The sequence below is a fragment of the Orbicella franksi genome, chromosome 15 (assembly GCF_964199315.1).
Source record: "Orbicella franksi chromosome 15, jaOrbFran1.1, whole genome shotgun sequence".
Taxonomy (NCBI): Eukaryota; Metazoa; Cnidaria; class Anthozoa; order Scleractinia; family Merulinidae; genus Orbicella; species Orbicella franksi.
In genome coordinates, this window is record NC_138159.1 from 1,485,201 (window position 1) to 1,507,034 (window position 21,834).

The following is a 21,834-nucleotide window of genomic DNA, read 5'->3' on the forward strand; positions in this document are numbered from 1 at the left end:
TCCTCTTAACAGACGGAGGAAATAACCTCAGAAGTCTTATCAAGTTAATACTCATCAAGTTTTATTTATAAGATCAAATTCTAATTTCTCGCCAATGTCACTCACTATAAACAGGTGTTACTTTTTTTTGTATATATAAATGGTTGATGAACACCTTGCACGACAAAACGTCAAAAGAAGAAGTTATGTTTTACAGAGAGCAATAAACTGTGTTGCTTTCACGGTGTTGGGCATTTCCACTGTTGTTTTGTGCCTTTCGCCGAAAGGAAAAGAGGAAGTTTTGGTCACTTTCAGGTCAAAAGGAAAAACAGTTTCACAACGCTAACGGTTAAAAAACTTAACGTGATGATGAACAATACCGACAAGCACAACAATGCATCGACAGACCATCATTCAGACAATGAAGACAACTCTACTCCTGAAACTATTATCATGATAAACTGCATTCTTAACGCTCCACTGATGCTCATAGCCATTCTGGGCAACGCTTTGGTATTGGCCGCCATAATAAGAACGCCTTCCATTCGCTCAACGCACATGATTATGCTCTGCAGTCTCGCTGTTTCAGATTTTCTTGTTGGTCTTGTTGCTCAACCGATTTATATTGCTAAAGAACTTACGAAAGACCGTTACGCACACGATGTTTCAGTGATGATGGCGTATTTTTTATGTGGAGTTTCTCTATTGACGATAACAGCCATGACTGTGGATCGATTTCTGGCTCTTCACTATCACATGAGATATGCTACTTTAGTGACTGAATCCCGTGTTAAATATACTTTAATAATTATATGGTTGATTAGCTTCCTTATATCGGGGTTTAAGCCTTTGGGTCCACGTGCACATGGCATTCTAATAGGCGTTTTTGTTGTCATTTGTCTTCAAATTTCAGCATTTTCTTACATCAGAATTTATCGCATTGTTCGTCGACATCAGTTACAAATTCTCGCTCAACAACAAGCAGTGGAAAGTTCTGACGCTGAAAATAACTTAAACATAACGCGATTGAAAAGAAGCGCACTGAACTCTTTCGTCTTCTACATAGTTTTAATTATATGTTATCTTCCATTGTATGTTTTATTGACTCTTCATGGACTCTCCATAAAGGTCTGGCAAACAGAATGGGAATTTGCTAATACCGCAGTATTGATGAATTCGTCCATCAATCCAATTTTGTATTGCTGGCGTCTTCGCGAGCTTCGCACGGCAGTTGCAAAGACAGCAAGGCATATGTTATGTAAACAAACAGAAGAAAGCTAGACACAAAATGCTTTCTGAACGAAGAGAAGTATTGAACGTTTACAGCGAGACAAGAATTTTCCTTTTTCCTCTGGATTCTGTTCGTCTTGTAGGTCATGTTGTTATGGAGAATTGTAAATAATCAAGATATACCTTATTACAGGAAATTAACAATGCGTGTAAATTCGCGTTAATTTTTGCGTTCGACGAAGTGGAACGCAAACCTAATTTTGACCTGTGGCTTTTCAGAGTTGGTTTCCCTGTGCACGGTTCTAGGCTGAAAAAAGCCACATTCCTGTAAGGACACCAAAATGGCCACCCCGCTTGATTTTTGCAGGGGCATGTCACGGCCAGTAAACTGGTACCGTTTAATGCTAAGACATGTGATAAGACATGTGACGAACATGTGAGTATGTTAGCAGGCCATCTGAGCTCGTCTTTCCGATGGATCCTTTTTTGACTTCTTTCTGTTCAGTCGCCGTACGCCTCGCTATTATGTGCTCTCAGCGTTAGATTTTGGCGAATTTAAACGCTTCGATGGCAGCATTTATCGCAATCTGAGGAAATTGTCCTTGTTTATTACATGACTTGACTTTGGGATGACAACCGTGGGAACAGCTACATTTTGATTGCATTTGTTGATTAGTTCCAGTCGCGACAGATAGCTCAGTCTTTATCCGGTCGAAATTTTATTGTTTGGAATCGGTGGAAAAGTACTCTGAAGGCAAGATCCATAAGACTACTTTATTCATCAGGGGAAATACTCAAATTAGTCGCGAAAAGAGCACGCGACTGCAAATGCTAGCTTAGAATAATGTACGTAATTTAAATATTCTATAAAACTTGAGAGACTACAAAAACTGACAGCGTCACGCAACGTATCAACAAATCGTGACCTCTTCACTAGCATGGACTTTGACACTATGCATATCTGACTGTAAAACCTCGGTTACTGCTGAAAAATGTTGATTTTAGCAGTAGACAAAGGTTGAAAGTCAGCTAGTCAAATCATTTATTTACGATATATAATTATATATTAAAGTGAGAGCGTCGAACGCACTCTCATAATCTCTGATTACTACTAGTATGTATCTTAATTTGTATCTTAATGGACTCTCCATAAAGGTCTGGCAAACAGAATGGGAATTTGCTAATACCGCAGTATTGATGAATTCGTCCATCAATCCAATTTTGTATTGCTGGCGTCTTCGCGAGCTTCGCACGGCAGTTGCAAAGACAGCAAGGCATATGTTATGTAAACAAACAGAAGAAAGCTAGACACAAAATGCTTTCTGAACGAAGAGAAGTATTGAACGTTTACAGCGAGACAGGAATTTTCCTTTTACCTCTGGATTCTGTTCGCCTTGTAGGTCATGTTGTTATGGAGAATTGTAAATAATCAAGATATACCTTATTACAGGAAATTAACAATGCATGTAAATTCGCGTTAATTTTATGTATCTTAATTTACCTCACTGTTAATTAAAATAACGTTAATTGAAAACATCGTTGTTTTAAGACACCTTTATTATCAGCAAAGCAACTTGGTTGGAAGTAAAGGCAACGTTTCTACATGATATAGTGTCCGCTATAGGTGAAGACGAAATTCACGATGAACTTATTCCAAACGTTGACCAAACACCGTCAAAGTTCGTACCGACGGTAACGCCACGATGGCAGAGAAGAGTTCAAAGCATGTATCCAGAAAAGGAAGGGGCGCATTCCAACCCTGGACCCATTCATGCCCAACTTTGTATGGCTACCTTGTGTTTTTTGCTGGAAATAAAGAGCAAATTTTGTTGTTGGACCTTGTTGTTTTCTAACGAAATAAGTGCGAAAAATATCAAATTCGCGTCTTAATTATGCAAACGTACCACACGGAAATTCGCGTTAATAAAAAGTAGGTAAACATAACTTTTCGAAAGTTCGCGTCAATAGGCCAATTCCGATATATTAAAATTCTAACTTGGCTCCGAGGCTTAGGTGAATAAAACAAAAGAAATTAATTATTCATCTTTCATCCTCGATGCGATTTCTTTTGTTTTATTCCCCTAAGCCTCGGAGCTAAGTTAGAATTTTAATATATCGGAATTGACCTATTTTGTAACGCGTAAATTTTGTTCGCGTTGTTTAACATGTTTTTAACATAACTTTCTGCACTGTTTGGAATTGACTGACCTTCTCTGAGCCAATCGGTATTCTGAAATTTTTTCATGTATATTATTACGCCATAAACAGGTGTTGCTAATTCGGAAAAAAAAAATTAATTGTTGGTGAACACCTTTCACGAAAAACGTCATGAAAGGAATTTAATTTAGAATCACCGAATATTTTAGAGAATGTATTAAACTGTGTTGCTTCGACGGTGTTGGGCGTCTCCAATGTTCGTCAGCTTTATTTGCTAAAGAAGAATTGCCTAGTCAGTTTTAAGGTATTGAAACAGCTCTGACAACGCTGGGTTCCTAGTTAGTTAAAAGTTGATGATGAACAATAACGACAAACACAACAATGGATCGACAGATCATCATTGAGACAATGAAGTCAACTCTACTCCTGAAACTATTATCATCATAAACTGTGTTCTTAACGCTCCACTGATGCTCATATCCATTCTGGGCAACGCTTTGGTATTGGCCGCCATAATAAGAACGCCTTCCATTCGCTCAACGCACATGATTATGCTCTGCAGTCTCGCTGTTTCAGATTTTCTTGCTGGTCTCGTTGCTCAACCGATTCATATTGGTGAACGACTTACAGGAGACCATTACGCAGACAAAGTTTCCGTGATAATGGAGTATTCTTTATGTGGAGTTTCTTTCTTGACAATAACAGCCATGACTATGGATCGATTTCTGGCTGTTCACTATCACATGAGATATGCTACTTTAGTGACTGAATCCCATGTGAAATATATTTTAATAATCATATGGTTGATTATCTTCCTTCTTTCAGGGTTTGACTTTTGGAGCGCAGGTTTACATAGGTTTACTGCAGGCGCTGTTATCATTATTTGTCTTATAATTTCCACATTTTCTTACATCAGAATTTATCATATTGTTCGTCGACATCAGTTACAAATTCACGCTCAACAACAGGCAGCGCTAAGTTTTAATAGAGGAAATAACTTAAACATAGCGCGACTGAAAAGAAGCGCAATGAATACTTTCGTCTTCTACATAGCTTTGATTATTTGCTATCTTCCAATATATGTTTTATTGACTCTTTACGGACTCTCCATAAAGGACTGGCGAACAGAATGGCAATTTGCTAATACCGCAGTATTCATGAATTCGTCCATCAATCCATTTTTGTATTGCTGGCGTCTTCGCGAGCTTCGCGAGGCAGTTGTAAAGACATCAAGGTAGATGTTATATAAACAAACAGAAAAAAACTAGACACAAGTATTTCTTAGGAAAAGAAGTTACTGAACGTTAATCGTGAGAAAGCAATTTTGTTTTATTTTTCTCGGGAGTATATTTGCTTTGTGGTTCATATTATTACGGGGAATGATAAATAAACAAGATATAAACGACATTTGCAGGATCTTGTCATGTTAGATCCACGTGTCCTGAAATTTTTCTCGATGTGCTAGAGGATTAATAGAAGATGAAAGGGGCATCCCCCCAAAAAAGCTCACTTAGGTGATAACATATAATATTTATTTCCTGTCGTTTTTATTGTCTGTGTTGAATTTTACTGAAATGAAAACCAAAAGAAAACCTTCTTCTGTAGTATTTCAATTCCATCAGATTTAAAAGCGATATTTACGCTGAAATAAGTTATCGAGAATTGGAATAAGTATACCAAACACGAAAGACCGAGAGGGGACCAGAGGAGAGTTCATAAAACGACGCGTAGCGGAGTATTTTTGTTAACTTCGACGAACTTCAGTTCGAACACGTTTCTCCGCCTTCTACCTCATTGTCTCATTGGCAGGGTTCCGGCGAATTAAATGCCGGGGGTAGCCCTGCGATGGACTAGCATCCCATCACAGGGACGTAGTCGCTTCATGCTACGGAAACTGGGATACGATTAGCATTCTATCCTGAGTAGAAATGCACCTCGTTGCTTCATTCTGTGGGAACTGAAAATCCCCCCAAAATCCTCCAAAGCAGCCGAGATAGCTAAAGTTTAAGCAAGGTATGAATTCTTCATTCAGTGTTTGTTTTCACTCATAAACTGAAGAGGGTCGCACGGGGGGGGGGAGGGGGGGGGGCGGTCCTCTGGCACGGTTCACGAACGGAAAAAATAGAGGATAACGGATCACGGAAAAAAAATTTCGTTTTCCCGAATCACGAAAATAAGCAAGTAAGATACTCATTTCAATAACTTGTCCTTACACTAGAAAGAGTGTTTTGAAGAAAGCAAAATCGCGAAAGGCTAAGTCGAGGTTCCATATTGCAAATCGCATACCTAAGACACTCTCGATAGACGACTGTAACCATTCGAAGAACTCGCGTCTCAAAATCACCAAGAATAGAGTGGTCAAATCAGGAGATCACGAATATCGGTTAATAATTCAAGTTCTTCACGGGTCACGCAAAACCTTCAGGTCACGAACACTTAGAATAACTTCCTAAATTCACGTTTTACGGAAAATAAAATCAGCTAATCACGCATCACGAGAATACTCCTGTACGACCCTCACTGAAAGTTTTAAATTTGCAACAATGTATAATAAAAGCGATTATTGGTTTTTCATGATACCTAGAATACTCAAACCGTCGTTAAGTGTTATCAGCTTCGTCCCTCGGCTTGAGCTGACAACAGTTAACTCGTCTTTTCATTTTAATCATGGCAATGGACTGGCTATCATCTGTGTACTTTGCAGACGGACTTGATTCCTAGTGATAACCCATAATGTCCTTTTACACTCAGGGGTTTCATTAAGCGGCCAGCTATCAAAGTCCCAAAATTGTTGTCAGTAAATACTGTTTATAATAAAACCCATATTAACCAGCCAGGTCGCTTACGGGAGGTTCAAATGTAGTATTTTCGTAACAACTGCATCAGGAGAACAGTGATAGGCTTGATTACGTGCAGCAGTAGTCACAAGCTTTCAAGCGTTGTTATATTTGAAAAAAATGACGCGTCTACTAAGACCCACGTTAATTCCTGACGAACCAACTTCCATAACCCCGAGGTTTTTTTTTTTCGATTGTAGAATAGAACACACTCTTCCTTCACGATAGGGTCCACGTCTGGAATAGCCCTGACAACTCGCCGACATTGAGGCGAGGAATGCGCAACTATGCTAGATTGTTCATAGCATTTCAAATTTTTTAACGTAAAGAAAGAACGCGACAAACGGTGAGTGAAGGCGTGGCTCGCGAAGGGCCAGGTACAAGGAGCTGGGATGAAAGAACACATCTTGTGATTCTTTTCGCGCATTCAATAATCGAAGAAAATTACGAGAACTGAAATAGCCCAGAACTCTGCGTATGCTCCTGAAGATACAAATGATCGTGGGCAATGCGAGACAAAAAACATTAAAATACGTGTTGTGAATTGCCGGCGTACGTTTAGGTTAGTGTTAATGTTACTGTTACTGTCAATGACGTCAATGTTAACCATTTATTGGGCAAATAGCCTCCTTACTTACCTGTACCTAAACCCTGGTCGAATCTAGTCTAGAACTGACGGTTAAGAAACCTCAATTCGGTCCGCTTGCATAATTTTCTATGTTCATATTTCCTGAGAGGTAAACAATAATTACAATTTTCCAATATGTTTACTGCTATTTTATCATGGTGCTCACTGATACAGCTAATTGTACGTCATTACTCACTTACTTACAAGCAAATGATGCTTGTAAGTAAGTGAGTTATGTAACGTAACGTAGTGTAAGTAGGTAATGTATGTATGTAGGTGATGTATTGCAAGTGATATAGTAATTTAGTGTCACCCAACTAGTGGACTAATGCAAATCCTGCATTTTAATTGGCTACGCTACTAGACGACTATTAGTAATAGTCCTCGCGTAGCGAAATTTGCGCAATCGAGTGTGACGCTTTCTTTCGTTTTATTTCCAAATAAATATTTCTTCAACTTGCATTTGCTAACTTTATTATTGCCTTTACTGTCGGACTAGCTGGGTGATACTAAAACAATAAGACCCTTCGCCCTTTAGGGCCACGGGTTTAATTGTTAATTTCAGTGAGTAAGAAATGTTATGCCGCCGGACATATTGTAAGTAGGTAATTTCGTATGTAGTAAGTGAGGTTTATAAGTAAGTACAGTGTAGTATAGCGTACTGTAAGTAAGTAAAGTCAAATAACGTTTTGTAAGTGATAATTACTTTCAGTTTATATATGGTTGAAATGAATTGCGTCTGAACACTGAAGATAGAATTTATACCTCGGCTACTTCCGAGAATTTTGGGAGATTTTTCGCATCTACATCATCTACTTTTACAACCAATCAACGCACACCAAAAAAAGCTTTGTCGCTATGCGAATGTATTCGACACAAGACGAATTGAAAAAATTAGCCACAAAGCTAACAGATACCTTAGAAACAACGAAAATTGTTGTCTCGCTGTAAACTTTTAATTCTGTCTAGTTTTCTTCTGTTTGTTTACATAACATCTGCCTTGCTGTCTTTACAAGTGCCGTTCGAAGGTCGCGGAGACGCCAGCAATACAAAAGTGGATTGATAGATGAATTCATTAATACTGCGGTATTAGCAAATTCCCATTCTGTTGACCAGACCTTTATGGAGAGTCCATGAAGAGTCAATAAAACATACAATGGAAGATAACATATAATTAAAACTATGTAGAAGACGAAAGAGCTCAGTGCACTTCTCTTCAATCGCGTTATGTTTAAGTTATTTTCAGCGTCAGAACTTTGCACTGCCTGTTCTTGAGCAAAAATCTGTAACTGATGTCGGCGAACAATGTGATAAATTTTGATGTAATAAAATGTGGAAATTATAAGACAGATTATGGCAATAACGCCGGTAATAAGGCTATGTACCCGTGTTTTCCAAAGGTTAAAACATGACATAAGGAAATTACTCAACCATATAATTATTAAAGTGTACTTAACACGGGATTCAGTCACTAGAGTAGCATATCTCATGTGATAGTGAAGAGCCAGAAATCGATCCACAGTGATGACTGTGATTGTCAAGAAAGAAACTCCACATAAAGAATACCCCATTATCACGGAAACATGGTGTACGAAACGGTCTTCCGTAAGTTGTTCAACAATATAAATCGGTTGAGCAACGAGACCAACAAGCAAATCTGAAACAGCGAGACTGCAGAGCATAATCATGTGCATTGAGCGAATGGAGGGCGTTCTTATTATGGCGGCCAATACCAAAGCGTTGCCCAGAATGGATATGAGCATCAGTGGAGCGTTAAGAACACAGTTTATGATGATAATAGTTTCAGGAGTAAAGTTGCCTTCATTGTCTGAATGATGATCTGTCGATCCATTGTTGTGTTTGTCGGTATTGTTCATCATCAACTTTTAACTTACTAGCAACCCAGCGTTGTCAAACTGTTTTTCTTACACCTAAAATTGATCAGAAAATGCCTCTTTTCGTTTCTGCGAAAAGCACAAAGCAAAGCTAAAGAACAGTGGAGACGCCCAACACCTGAAAGCAACACAGGTCAGTGCGATTTGTAACACATCCACTGTTTCTCAACAAACCCCTTCTCGTGATTTTTTTCGTGAAAGGTATTCATCAACAATTCATTTTTTCCGGAAAAGCGACACCTGTTATAACGTCAATGGCGGGTAACTAGAGCTTGATCCTAAATTTATACTTGTCCAGCATTTAATTGACATCTAGTCTCTTTTTGAGACTGTTATTGGAGGGATTTTTCGCAACAGTATCCTACATCATAACACAGCCATTACTGCTTCACCTAAGCAACAAGGATTCCAAGAGGTAGAGCTGTAAAAATTTACGACCATTTACGAGTCAAAATAAACTCGCTGTAAAAATTTTGAAATGTTGCGCTTATATTTGTAAAATGCAATTTTAATCTTTTAATCGTTTAGAAAAACGCTTGACAAAAGGGAGTACAATTCATTTATTTACACTACATATGTTACATTACATTTATAGATTTACAGTACATTTCTTAGATTACAACGCTTACAATTTGCAAACCACAAGTTAAAACGCATTTCCATAAGTATTACAACACTTAGGTATACTTGTCGCCGTAGTGGGAAAAAATAAGCTACTACTCGACTAACTTTCAACTAGCACGTGCGAGGAAAGCGAAACGTGAGTGTGCGCAGTGCCGTAACTTGAAGAATTTCTATTTTGATGACGTCACGAAAAACAAGGGTCTTTGAGTGATCTAAAACGCATATTAAGCGCGTTCCATACGGTGAATTTTTTTGAAAATTGGCACATGGATAGGATTTTTCTTTTTCTCGCTGTTGAGAAAAACTCATCAAATTTTATAAATACATTAATGCAATACGTGTCAAAAACGAAAATTGCGAATTCCTCCGAAAATTATGTACAGATTTTCTCGTAGCTTTGTCAGTTGAAACTCCTTGTATGTTTACTCTGTTTCTCCCAAAACAAAGAAAATTCACTGTGTAGAAACCTAGAAACACCGTCTAGAAGTCAGGTAGGTCAAAAAAACAAGCCAAGCATTTCTGTCAGTAGTTGCCATAGCAACAACATTTAGGTTCTGAAAGTGTCTTCCATATGTAGTCTAAGGCTGTAGGTTTTTTATTATTGACCTTCTACCGAGTACTATGTTGTAAACATTTGCCAAGGGAGAAATTACTTATTCATATGTAATATCCAAAGCTTTGTGAAATACTATATAGAGCCACCTTAAACCAAGTCTAACGTGATACGATTACATTTGCATAACTCGAATCTCGACATCGGGTTGAATGGAGAGTATTACGGTTTTTCCAAGTCAAGTAACCTTTTCGTTTTTTTATATATCTGTATATCAGGTACAGTGCCACGGACGCTCTCAAGCTTGTAGGAATTGAACGAGATGTTGACTTTGCTTTGAGATGAAATATCACTGTGCGTAAAAACACATGCACTGTATACTAAAGATATCAAACAACGTAGTTATACTCAACTAACCTGTCTATTATTATAAGTATTTTTTGCTGAATATATTTGAGAATAAATGCGATCATTTTTAGAACGAGTGTCATTTCTGCGTGGTAGTATGGTCCTTGCTTCTTTTTTTCAGCGAGACCTAGACTTGAGAAAAATACAGTGGAACTTCTATTAAGGTCATTCCACTGAAATAGACCCTGCACTGAGATTTCTGTCAAACTTTGCGTATTGATTGTTTATATTATAGGAACTTAAATTTTGAATTAAAAATGAGGGGTTCCCGCGTTCGTTTAGGAGCAATAACACCTTGTTTCCAATATAACACCTTGTTTCCAGTAAATCCTTATAATAGCACCCTGATTATGGTCACGATTGCTTGCTAAATTCACGTTTCCGACGATTGTTTCTGGTTGTACACCGAGAATTGGTCCATATTTATTTTAAACAGAGAAATTTATTACTCAATTCAAAACAGCAGGAAAAAAAATGGTAGGTCACCGTACTTTACACCACTGTTCTTTAGCTTTAATTTGTTTTGTGCTTTATGCAGAAAGGGAACGAAAAATATTTTGGTCATTTTTAGGTGTAAAAACAAACGTTAGTTACCTGGATGTTTGAAAATTGACAATGAACAATACGAACAAACAACAATGGATCGGCAGACCATCATTCAGGCAATGAAGACAACTCTACTCCTGAAACTGTTATCATCATAAACTGCGTTCTTAACGCTCCACTGATGCTCATATCCATTCTGGGCAACGCTTTGGTATTGGCCGCCATAATAAGAACGCCTTCCATTCGCTCAACGCACATGATTATGCTCTGCAGTCTCGCTGTTTCAGATTTTCTTGTTGGTTTCATTGTTCAACCGCTTTATAACTTTACAACTTCAGTTACGGACGACCACGGTTTAGTACACCATGTTTCAGTGATGATGGTGCCATCTCTATGTATAGTTTCTCTCGTGACAATAACAGCCATCACTGTTAATCGATTTCTGGCTCTCCATTATATGAGATTTTAGTGACTGAATTCCGTACTAAATGTACTTTACTAATTATATGGTCGATTAGCTTCCTTTTATCAGGGTTTGGCACGTGTACTTAAGGTTGTTGTGGCCACTGTTACTATCATTTGCCTTTTAATTTCTATGGCTTCTTATGTCAGAATTTAGTGTTTTATTCGTCTGCATCAGTTACAACTTCTCGCTCAACAACAGGCAGTGCAAAGCTCTGACGCTGAAAACAAATGTAAACATAACACGATTGAAAAGAGGTGCATTGAGCACTTTCGTCTTCTAGCTAGCTTTAATGATATGTTATCTTCCAATGAATGTTTTATTTACCCTTTTTGGACTCCCCATAAAGAATTGGCAAACAGAATGGCAATTTGCTATTACAGCAGTATTCATGAACTCGTCCATCAATCATTTTTTGTATTGTTGGCGCCTTCGCGAGCTTCGAGCGGCAGTTATAAAGACAGCAAGCCAGGCGTTATGTAAACAAACAGAAGAAAACTAGACAGAATTCGTTCTGAACGAAAGAAGTATGAGAAGTTTACAGCGAGACAGTATTTTCCTTTTTTTCTTGTGTGGATGTCTGTTAGTTTTGTAGCTAGCTAATGCTGTTATGGAGAATTGTAAATAAACAAGATATAAGCGGCATTTGCAGGACCTTGTGATGTTAGATCCCGGTGCAGTGAAATTTTTCTCGGTGTGTTGGAAGATTGATGTTAGTTAAATGGGGTATCTTAAAAGAAGCTAAACTAAGGTGATAACATGTAACTTTTTACTGATTTTCCGTTTTTTTATTGTCTGCATTGAATTTTAAACAAGCCATGTACACCGGGCCTCAATAGGGTATAGAGAAGTGGAATATAAAGTATTTTAAATTATATTCTTAGCTATCGACAGCCGCTTCAACTGTTTCTCGTCTAAAGAGAGAAATTGTTCAAATAATGGTTTATGCGGACTGGACTATATCTTTCTTGTTCGCAATGGGAACACCCAGTTATCTGCAACTCAAAGGTTTAAGGTTGTTAAGAAGTATAAATAAAGACAGTATTTGAATATGTTTACAGCGGTTTTTCGGTATTCAATAAATTTTGAGTAGTAGATTTTTCAACTTTATCTTGTGGGATCCTTGTAACTCTTTCGGCTCACTAAATTAATGTGTGTTTTTATTAAACAATATTAACCATTTTCTGGCTAAATAAGCTCCTTACTTAGCTAATCGCTGGTCGAGTCACCTTTTATTAATTTTGTTCCTGCCGCCTTCTGAATCATTGCCAATTCTGTGTTTGTGAAAAGTCCACTAAATTCATTTGAAGAGCCGATAGTCAAGAAACTTCATTTCGGTCAGATATCGCTTGTGTTATTGACTTCTCAAAAACTGCTGGCGCCAGACTTCAATACGGTTGGTATTATTTCTGCATGCTGTCTACTGTTGCAGCTAAACACACTCCTTTTTGTGCAGCGTTAGTAAGAACAAAATTTCAAAGAGTTAACAGCAAGGGTATTTTGAGGCAAATATTTTTAACCGAGTAATGGATGTGTGATAATAGGAAAGTGTTAGGGATATTTCCTCTTAACAGGCGGAGGAAATAACCTCAGAAGTCTTATCAAGTTAATGCTGATCAAGTTCTATTTAGGATCAAAGTCTAATTTCTCGCCAATGTCACTTACTATAAACAGGTGTCACTTTTTTTTGTATATGTAAATGGTTGATGGACACCTTACACGACAAAACGTCAAAAAAAAAAAGAAGTTATGTTTTACAGAGAGCAATAAACTGTGTTGCTTTCACGGTGTTGGGCGTTTCCACTATTGTTTTGTACCTTTCGCCGAAAGGAAAAGAATGTTTGGTCACTTTCAGGTCAAAAGGAAAAACAGTTCGACAACGCTAACGGTTAAAACGTGATGATGAACAATACCGACAGACATAACAATGGATCGACAGATCATCATTCAGACAATGAAGACCACTCTACCCCTGAAACTATTATCATCATAAACTGCGTTCTTAACGCTCCACTGATGCTCATATCCATTCTGGGCAACGCTTTGGTATTGGCCGCCATAATAAGAACGCCTTCCATTCGCTCAACGCACATGATTATGCTCTGCAGTCTCGCTGTTTCAGATTTTCTTGTTAGTCTTGTTGCTCAACCGATTTATATTGCTAAAGAACTTACGAAAGACCGTTACGCACACTATGTTTCAGTGATGATGGGGTATTCTTTATCTGGAGTTTCTTTCTTGACAATCACAGCCATGACTGTGGATCGATTTCTGGCTCTTCACTATCACATGAGATATGCTACTTTAGTGACTGAATCCCGTGTTAAGTACACTTTAATAATTATATGGTTGAGTAACTTCCTTATGTCATGTTTTAACCTTTGGAACACACTGGTACATAGCCTTATTACCGGCGTTATTGCTATAATTTGTCTTATAATTTCCACATTTTTTTACGTCAAAATTTATCACATTGTTCGCCGACATCAGTTACAGATTTTTGCTCAACAACAGGCAGTGCAAAGTTCTGACGCTGAAAATTACTTAAACATAGTAGGATTGAAAAGAAGTGCAATGAACTCTTTTGTCTTCTACATAGCTTTGATTATTTGTTATCTTCCAGCACATGTTTTGTTGACAGTTCAAGGACTCTCACACATGAACGACTGGCCAACAGAATGGGAATTTGCTAATACCGCAGTATTTATGAATTCGTCCATCAATCCACTTTTGTATTGCTGGCGTCTTCGCGAGCTTCGAGCGGCAGTTGTAAAGACAGCAAGGCAGATATTATGTAAAGAAAGAGAACAAAACTAGACATGATACTTTCTGTACGAAAAGAATTATTGACGTTTACAGCGAGACGGGAATTTTCCTTTTTTTCTTTAGATTCTGTTTGACTTGTAGCTCATGTTGTTATGGAGAATTGTAAATAATTGAGATATAAACGGACATCTGAGGTCCCTTTTGATGTTAGATCGATTTAAGTTCGCAATTTAATTTCAACATTTTGCACTCAATTTCAAGTTTCTGCTCTCAATTTCAACTTTCAACAGGTAATTTCAACTTTTTGCATTTAATTTCAATTTTATGATCTGCACATGAGTCTCGCTGTTTCAGATTTTCTCGTTGGTCTCATTGCTCAACCAATTTATATCGCTGAAAAACTCACGAAAGACCGTTTCGTAGATCGTGTTTCAGTGATGATGGGGTATTCTTTATGTGGAGTTTCTTTCTTAACGATAACAGCCATCACTGTGGATCGATTTGTGGCTCTTCACTATCACATGAGATATGCTTCTTTAGTGACTGAATCCCGTGTTAAATATACTTTAATCATATGGTTATTAGCTTCCTCGGATCAGGGTTTTAATTTTGGAACATACGTGTACATAGCCTCATTACAGTCATTATTGCTATAATTTGACTTTTAATTTGCACATTTTCTTACATCAGAATTTATCGTGTTGTTCGTCGACATTAGTTACAAATTCACGTTCAACAACAGGCATTGCAAAGCTCCAATGCTAGAAATAACTTCAACATAGCGCGATTGAAAAATAATGCATTGAACATTAACACTTTCGTTTTCTACATAGCTTTAATTATTTATTATCTTCCATTGTATGCTTTATTGGCTCTTCATGGACTCTCCATAAAGGAGTGGAAAACAGAATGGCAATTTGCTCTTACTGCAGTGTTCATGAATTCGTCCATTAATCCACTTCTGTTTTGCTGGCATCTTCGCGAGCTTCAAATTGCAGTTGTGAAAACAGCAGGGCAGATGTTGTGTAAACAAACAGAAGAAAACTAGACACAATTCTTTCTGAACGAAAGAAATATAAAAAATGTCTATGAGAAAGCAATTTTCGTCTTTCCGCGGGAGTGAGTTTGCTTTGTACGTAGCTCATGTTGTTATGGAAAATTGTAAATAAACAAGATATAAACGGCATTTGTAGGACTTTATGATGTTAGATCCAGGTGTCCTGAATTTTTTCTTGGTGTGCTGGAGGATTAACAGCATTAAAATGTGGCATCGCAAAACAAACTCACTTAGAAGATAACGTGTAAGATTTATCTTTGCTTCTTTCTTTTCTGGCTAGACCAGACTTGAGAAAACTAGGCTAGAGTACACGAGGATACAATAGAATTTGGACAGCACAGCACAGCACAGCACAGCGCAGCACACCATAGTATCGCGCAGTGCAGTGCAGCGCGGTTAAACATAGCATAGCACAGCGTAACGCAGCACAGCAAAATGCATCACAGCATAGCGCAGCGCGGCATAGCGCAGCTTAGTGCAGCGCAGTATAACGCAGCACAGGACAGCGCAGTGCAACACAGCAAAGTGCAGTGTAGCACAGAACAGAAAATAATAGACGATGAGCAATTCGTGAATGACTTGTCTTCGATTTCCTAAGTGTTCTTAGAAGTACTGCTACTCCTCCCCCTTCGTCTCGATAGAGTTCAAGTCTTATATTATGCTGACAATTTGTCGACATTGAGGCAAGGAATGTGCTACTATGCTGGACTGTTTACAGCGTTTCTAAATTGAAACGTAAAGAAAGAACGCCACAAACGGTGAGTAAATGCATGGCTGACAAAGGGGCGGGTACAGGGAGTGGGTATGAAAGAAAACTTCTTGTGGTTCTTTTGGCGCGTTTTACAATCAGAGAAAATCCGCCAACAACTGGAAAAAGAGTTCTGCGAATGCTGCAGTAACGTAAAAATAATGAAGAATATAAAAGCAAAAACCGACACAACGTAGAATGATTTTTTGAAGGTGTACTATATTTCGGCTGGCCAAACCAGCCTTCTTCAGGTACAATGGAAGATTTTACATTGGTGCGCACCAATATAAAATCTTCCATTGTACCTGAAGAAGGCTGGTTTGGCCAGCCGAAATATAGTACACCTTTAAAAAATCATTCTATGTTGTGTCGGTTTTTGCTTTTGTATTCTTCATTTTATATGTAAAGCCGATTAGATCACTACTGATCCAACGTATACCAGCAGGATCATCGTTCCGGTTGCTTGCTTAAACATTTTATTGTAAAAATAATCACGGGCAATGCCATACAACTAACACGAAAAGACCTGTTGTGAACTTCTGGCGTATTAGTGAATGTTAAAATAAATGTTTATTTTTACATTTATGTTTGTGTTTAGACTACGAGTAGTCCCTCTTTCGCTTAGTCCGTCGTGCGTGACGCGAAAGAAAACCGCGAGAAAAAAATGGCCGCGCGAAATCCTGGAGGCGAGGAGCGCTCCTAGCCCCCAGGATTTCGCGCGGCCATTTTTTTCTCGCGAATTTCTTTCGCGTCACGCACGACGGACTAAGCGAAAGAGGGACTACTCGTAGTCTAGTTTGTGTTAGTGTTAATGTTAGTTTTCTGTATTATGTTACTGTTAACGTTAATATTAACCATTTATTGGATAAATAGCCTCCTTTCCTACCTAAACCCTGGTCGAGTTATCGTTTATGAAAAGTTTTCTTCTTTTCCAAAATTTACGGCTACGAAACCTCTATTCGGTTCGCATATATAATTTTCCTTGTTCAAATTTCCTGAGAGATAAACAATATAAATAAGGACAATTTTCTATTAGATTATGTTTACTACTATTTTTGATGCTGTTCACTGATACCGTAATTGTACTAATTGTATTCGTTTTCGTCAAGCGTTTTCCTAAATCGATTAAAAGGCTGAAATTGCCTCTTAGAAGTAGGAGAGCAACATTTCAAAATGTTTAGCGTGAGTTTAGTTTGACTCCTAAATATTTCCAGCTCTACCTCTTGGAATTCTTGTTTCTTTAGTGAAACATTAATGGCTGTATTATACAATCGCAACCTGTGGTTGCGACCACCCCTCATTGGCGACCAATTCTCCTCAGCGACCACTTTTCCAAAATACCAAAAGTTTCCAAGTCAAATCGCCATATTTGCAACCTCTTATATAAGCGAGCACCTCTCGTAAGCGACCGCGATCACTTTTAGAGCAAAAAGTTTGTTTTTGTATTTAACCTCTCGTAAGCGACCACTCGACAGATAACAGAGTAGAATTTGCATAATAAGACGTTGTAACATTAAAGATTCAATTTGTGAATATCGCGAGACTTCGTTCCATTCGCCTTATTAGGTAGTTTATCAGAAGCGAGCCATGATACTCTGAATAAATATCTTTGGAAAGCTTAAATATTTTTGTGGCTACTAAAAGTTATTACATGGGCTTAGATGGGCATTGGCGCATGCAATAAGTCTGTAGTTACCACAGTCTATGCAAGTTAAGCAAATAGAAGAGCTTTCTTAAGCGACCACCTCCCTTAAGCGACCACCTAGGCTTGACATTTTGGGTGGTCGCTCTCGGGAGGTTCAACTGTACTAGGATACGAATAGTCCCTCCAGTAAAAGTCTCAGGAAGAGACTAGATGTCAGTTAAATTCTAGACATGTATAAATTTAGGATCAAATTCTAGTTACCCGCCAATGACATCATAAACAGGTGTCGCTTTTTGGGAAAAATGAATTGTTGATGAACAATATCACTAGAACGATTAGTTAAGAAACAGCGGATGTAGTACGCAACGCCCTAACCTGTGTTGATTTCATGGTGTTGGGCGTCTCCACTGTTCTTTAGCTTTAATTTGTTTTGTGCTTTACGCAGAAAAGAAAAGAAAAATTTTCTGGTCATTTTTAGGTGTAAAAACAAACAGTTTGACAACGTTAGGTACCTGGATGTTTGAAAGTTGGCAATGAACAAGACCGACAAACACAACAATGAATCGGAAAACCATCATTCTGAAAATGAAGACAACTGTACTCCTGAAACTGTTATCATCATAAACTGTGTTTTTAACGCTCCACTGATGCTCATATCCATTCTGGGCAACGCTTTGGTATTGGCCGCCATAATAAGAGCGCCTTCCATTCGCTCAATGCACATGATTATGCTCTGCAGTCTCGCTGTTTCAGATTTTCTCGTTGGTCTGATTGTTCAACCGATTTATATTGCTAAAGAACTTACGCCGGAAGACCGCTATGTACAGCACCTTTCAGACACGATGGGGTATTCTTTATGTGGAGTTTCTCTCTTGACAATAACTGCCATAACTGTGGATCGATTTCTGGCTCTTCATTATCACATGAGATATGCTATTTTAGTGACTGAATTCCGTATTAAATGTACTTTACTAATTATATGGTCGATTAGCTTCCTTTTATCAGGGTTTGGCACGTGTACTTAAGGTTGTTGTGGCCACTGTTACTATCATTTGCCTTTTAATTTCTATGGCTTCTTATGTCAGAATTTAGTATTTTATTCCTCGGCATCAGTTACAAATTCTCGCTCAACAACAGGCAGTGCAAAAGCTCTGACGCTGAAAACAAATTAAACATAACGCGATTGAAAAGAGGTGCATTGAACACTTTCGTCTTCTACCTAGCTTTGATGATATGTTATCTTCCAATGAATGTTTTATTTACCCTTTTTGGACTCTCCATAAAGAATTGGCAAACAGAATGGCTATTACAGCAGTATTCATGAACTCGTCGATCAATCTACTTTTGTATTGCTGGCGTCTTTGCGAGCTTCGAGCGGCAGTTGTAAAGACAGCAAGCCAGGCGTTATGTAAACAAACAGAAGAAAACTAGACAGAATTCGTTCTGAACGAAAGAGGTATGAGAAGTTTATAGCAAGACAGTATTTTCCTTTTTTTCTTGTGTGGGTGTCTGTTAGTTTTGTAGCTAGCTAATGCTGTTATGGAGAATTGTAAATAAACAAGATATAAGCGGCATTTGCAGGACTTTATGATGTTAGATCCCGGTGCAGTGAAATTTTTCTCGGTGTGTTGGAAGGTTAATGTTAGTTAAATGGGGTATCTTAAAAGAAGCTAAACTTAGGTGATAACATGTAATTTTTACTGATTTTCCGTTTTTTTACTGTCTGCATTGAATTTTAAACAAGCCATGTACACCGGGCCTCAATAGGGTATAGAGAAGTGGAATATAAAGTATTTTAAATTATATTCTTAGCTATCGATAGCCGCTTCAACTGTTTCTCGTCTAAAGAGAGAAATTGTTCAAATAATGGTTTATGCGGACTGGACTATATCTTTCTTGTTCGTAATGGGAACACTCAGTTATCTGCAACTCAAAGGTTTAAGGTTGTTAAGAAGTATAAATAAAGACAGTATTTGAATATGTTTACAGCGGTTTTTTGTTATTGAATAAATTTTGACTGGTAGCTTTTTCAACTTTATCTTGTGGGATCCTTGTAACTCTTTCGGCTCACTAAATTAATGTGTGTTTTTATTAAACAATATTAACCATTTTCTGGCTAAATAAGCTCCTTACTTAGCTAATCGCTGGTCGAGTCACCTTTTATTAATTTTGTTCCTCCCGCCTTCTGAGTCATTGACAATTCTATGTTTGTGAAAAGTCCACTAAATTCTTTTGAAGAGCGGATAGTCAAGAAACTTCATTTCGGTCAGATATCGCTTGTTTTATTGACTTCTCAAAAACTGCTGGCGCCAGACTTCAATACGGTTGGTATTATTTCTGCATGCTGTCTACTGTTGCAGCTAAACACACTCCTTTTTGTGCAGCGTTAGTAAGAACAAAATTTCAAAGAGTTAACAGCAAGGGTATTTTGAGGCAAATATTTTTAACCGAGTAATGGATGTGTGATAATAGGAAAGTGTTAGGGATATTTCCTCTTAACAGGCGGAGGAAATAACCTCAGAAGTCTTATCAAGTTAATGCTCATCAAGTTTTATTTATAGGATCAAATTCTAATTTCTCGCCAATGTCACTTACTATAAACAGGTGTTACTTTTTTTTGTATATATAAATGGTTGATGAACACCTCGCACGATAAAACGTCAAAAGAAGAAGTTATGTTTTACAGAGAGCAATAAACTGTGTTGCTTTCACGGTGTTGGGCGTTTCCACTATTGTTTTGTGCCTTTCGCCGAAAGGAAAAGAATGTTTGGTCACTTTCAGGTCAAAAGGAAAAACAGTTCGACAACGCTAACGGTTAAAACGTGATGATGAACAATACCGACAGACATAACAATGGATCGACAGATCATCATTCAGACAATGAAGACAACTCTACCCCTGAAACTATTATCATCATAAACTGCGTTCTTAACGCTCCACTGATGCTCATATCCATTCTGGGCAACGCTTTGGTATTGGCCGCCATAATAAGAACGCCTTCCATTCGCTCAACGCACATGATTATGCTCTGCAGTCTCGCTGTTTCAGATTTTCTTGTTAGTCTCGTTGCTCAACCGATTTATATTGCTAAAGAACTTACGGAAGACCGTTTCGTACACCATGTTTCCGTGATAATGGGGTATTCTTTATGTGGAGTTTCTTTCTTGACAATCACAGCCATGACTGTGGATCGATTTCTGGCTCTTCACTATCACATGAGATATGCTACTCTAGTGACTGAATCCCGTGTTAAGTACACTTTAATAATTATATGGTTGAGTAATTTCCTTATGTCATGTTTTAACCTTTGGAAAACACGGGTACATAGCCTTATTACCGGCGTTATTGCCATAATCTGTCTTATAATTTCCACATTTTATTACATCAAAATTTATCACATTGTTCGCCGACATCAGTTACAGATTTTTGCTCAACAACAAGCAGTGCAAAGTTCTGACGCTGAAAATAACTTAAACATAACGCGATTGAAGAGAAGTGCACTGAACTCTTTCGTCTTCTACATAGTTTTAATTATATGTTATCTTCCATCGTATGTTTTATTGACTCTTCATGGACTCTCGATAAAGGTCTGGCCAACAAAATGGGAATTTGCTAATACCGCAGTATTTATGAATTCGTCCATCAATCCATTTTTGTTTTGCTGGCGTCTTCGCGCGCTCCGAACGGCAGTTGTGAAGACAGCAAGGCAGATGTTACGTAAAGAAAGAGAAGAAAACTAGACAAAATGCTTTCTGAACGAAAAGATGTATTGACGTTTACAGCGAGACGGGAATTTTCCTTTTTTTCTTTAGATTTTGTTTGACTTGTAGCTCATGTTGTTATGGAGAATTGTAAATAAACAAGATATAAGCGACATCTGAGGTCCCTTTTAAAGTTAGATCGATTTAAGTTTGCAATTTAATTTTAAATTTTTGCACTCGATTTGAAGTTTCTGCTCTCAACTTCAACTTTCAGCACTTCATTTCTGCACTTAATTTCAACCTTTCGAGGTAAATTTAAACTTTCTGCACTGTTTGGGATTAATTGACTTGCTCTGAGCCAATCGGCATTCTGAAATTTTTTCATGTATATCATTACGCCATAAACAATTGTTGCTATTTCGGAAAAACATGAATTGTTGATGGACACCTTTCACGAAAAACGCCATGAGAAGAATTTAATTAAGAATCACCGGATAAATTAGAGAATACATTAAACTGTGTTGCTTCGACAGTGTTGGGCGTCTCCAATGTTCTTCAGCTTTATTTGCTAAAGAAGAATTATTTGGTCAGTTTTAG

At 37.8% G+C, this 21,834-nt stretch overlaps 5 protein-coding genes across 5 annotated transcripts; 4 read left to right on the forward strand and 1 right to left on the reverse strand.

Moving 5' to 3' along the window:
- The first annotated feature begins 345 nt into the window (after positions 1-345).
- LOC145470175 (adenosine receptor A2b-like) lies at positions 346-2,620 on the forward strand. The gene has a single exon (XM_081454008.1). The coding sequence runs from the start codon at positions 346-348 to the stop codon at positions 1,258-1,260; it is 915 nt and encodes a 304-aa protein (XP_081310134.1). The 3' UTR covers positions 1,261-2,620.
- Positions 2,621-3,672: 1,052 nt separating this feature from the next.
- Positions 3,673-4,604, forward strand: LOC145469035 (putative G-protein coupled receptor 45). The gene has a single exon (XM_081452685.1). The coding sequence runs from the start codon at positions 3,837-3,839 to the stop codon at positions 4,602-4,604; it is 768 nt and encodes a 255-aa protein (XP_081308811.1). The 5' UTR covers positions 3,673-3,836.
- Positions 4,605-7,676: 3,072 nt separating this feature from the next.
- On the reverse strand, positions 7,677-8,711 carry LOC145469160 (histamine H2 receptor-like). The gene has a single exon (XM_081452862.1). The coding sequence runs from the start codon at positions 8,709-8,711 to the stop codon at positions 7,797-7,799; it is 915 nt and encodes a 304-aa protein (XP_081308988.1). The 3' UTR covers positions 7,677-7,796.
- Positions 8,712-13,219: 4,508 nt separating this feature from the next.
- On the forward strand, positions 13,220-14,137 carry LOC145469324 (adenosine receptor A2b-like). The gene has a single exon (XM_081453007.1). It carries the CDS (start codon positions 13,220-13,222, stop codon positions 14,135-14,137), a length of 918 nt encoding a protein of 305 aa, XP_081309133.1.
- Positions 14,138-20,361: 6,224 nt separating this feature from the next.
- LOC145469508 (melanocortin receptor 5-like) lies at positions 20,362-21,276 on the forward strand. The gene has a single exon (XM_081453253.1). The coding sequence runs from the start codon at positions 20,362-20,364 to the stop codon at positions 21,274-21,276; it is 915 nt and encodes a 304-aa protein (XP_081309379.1).
- Positions 21,277-21,834: the final 558 nt, after the last annotated feature.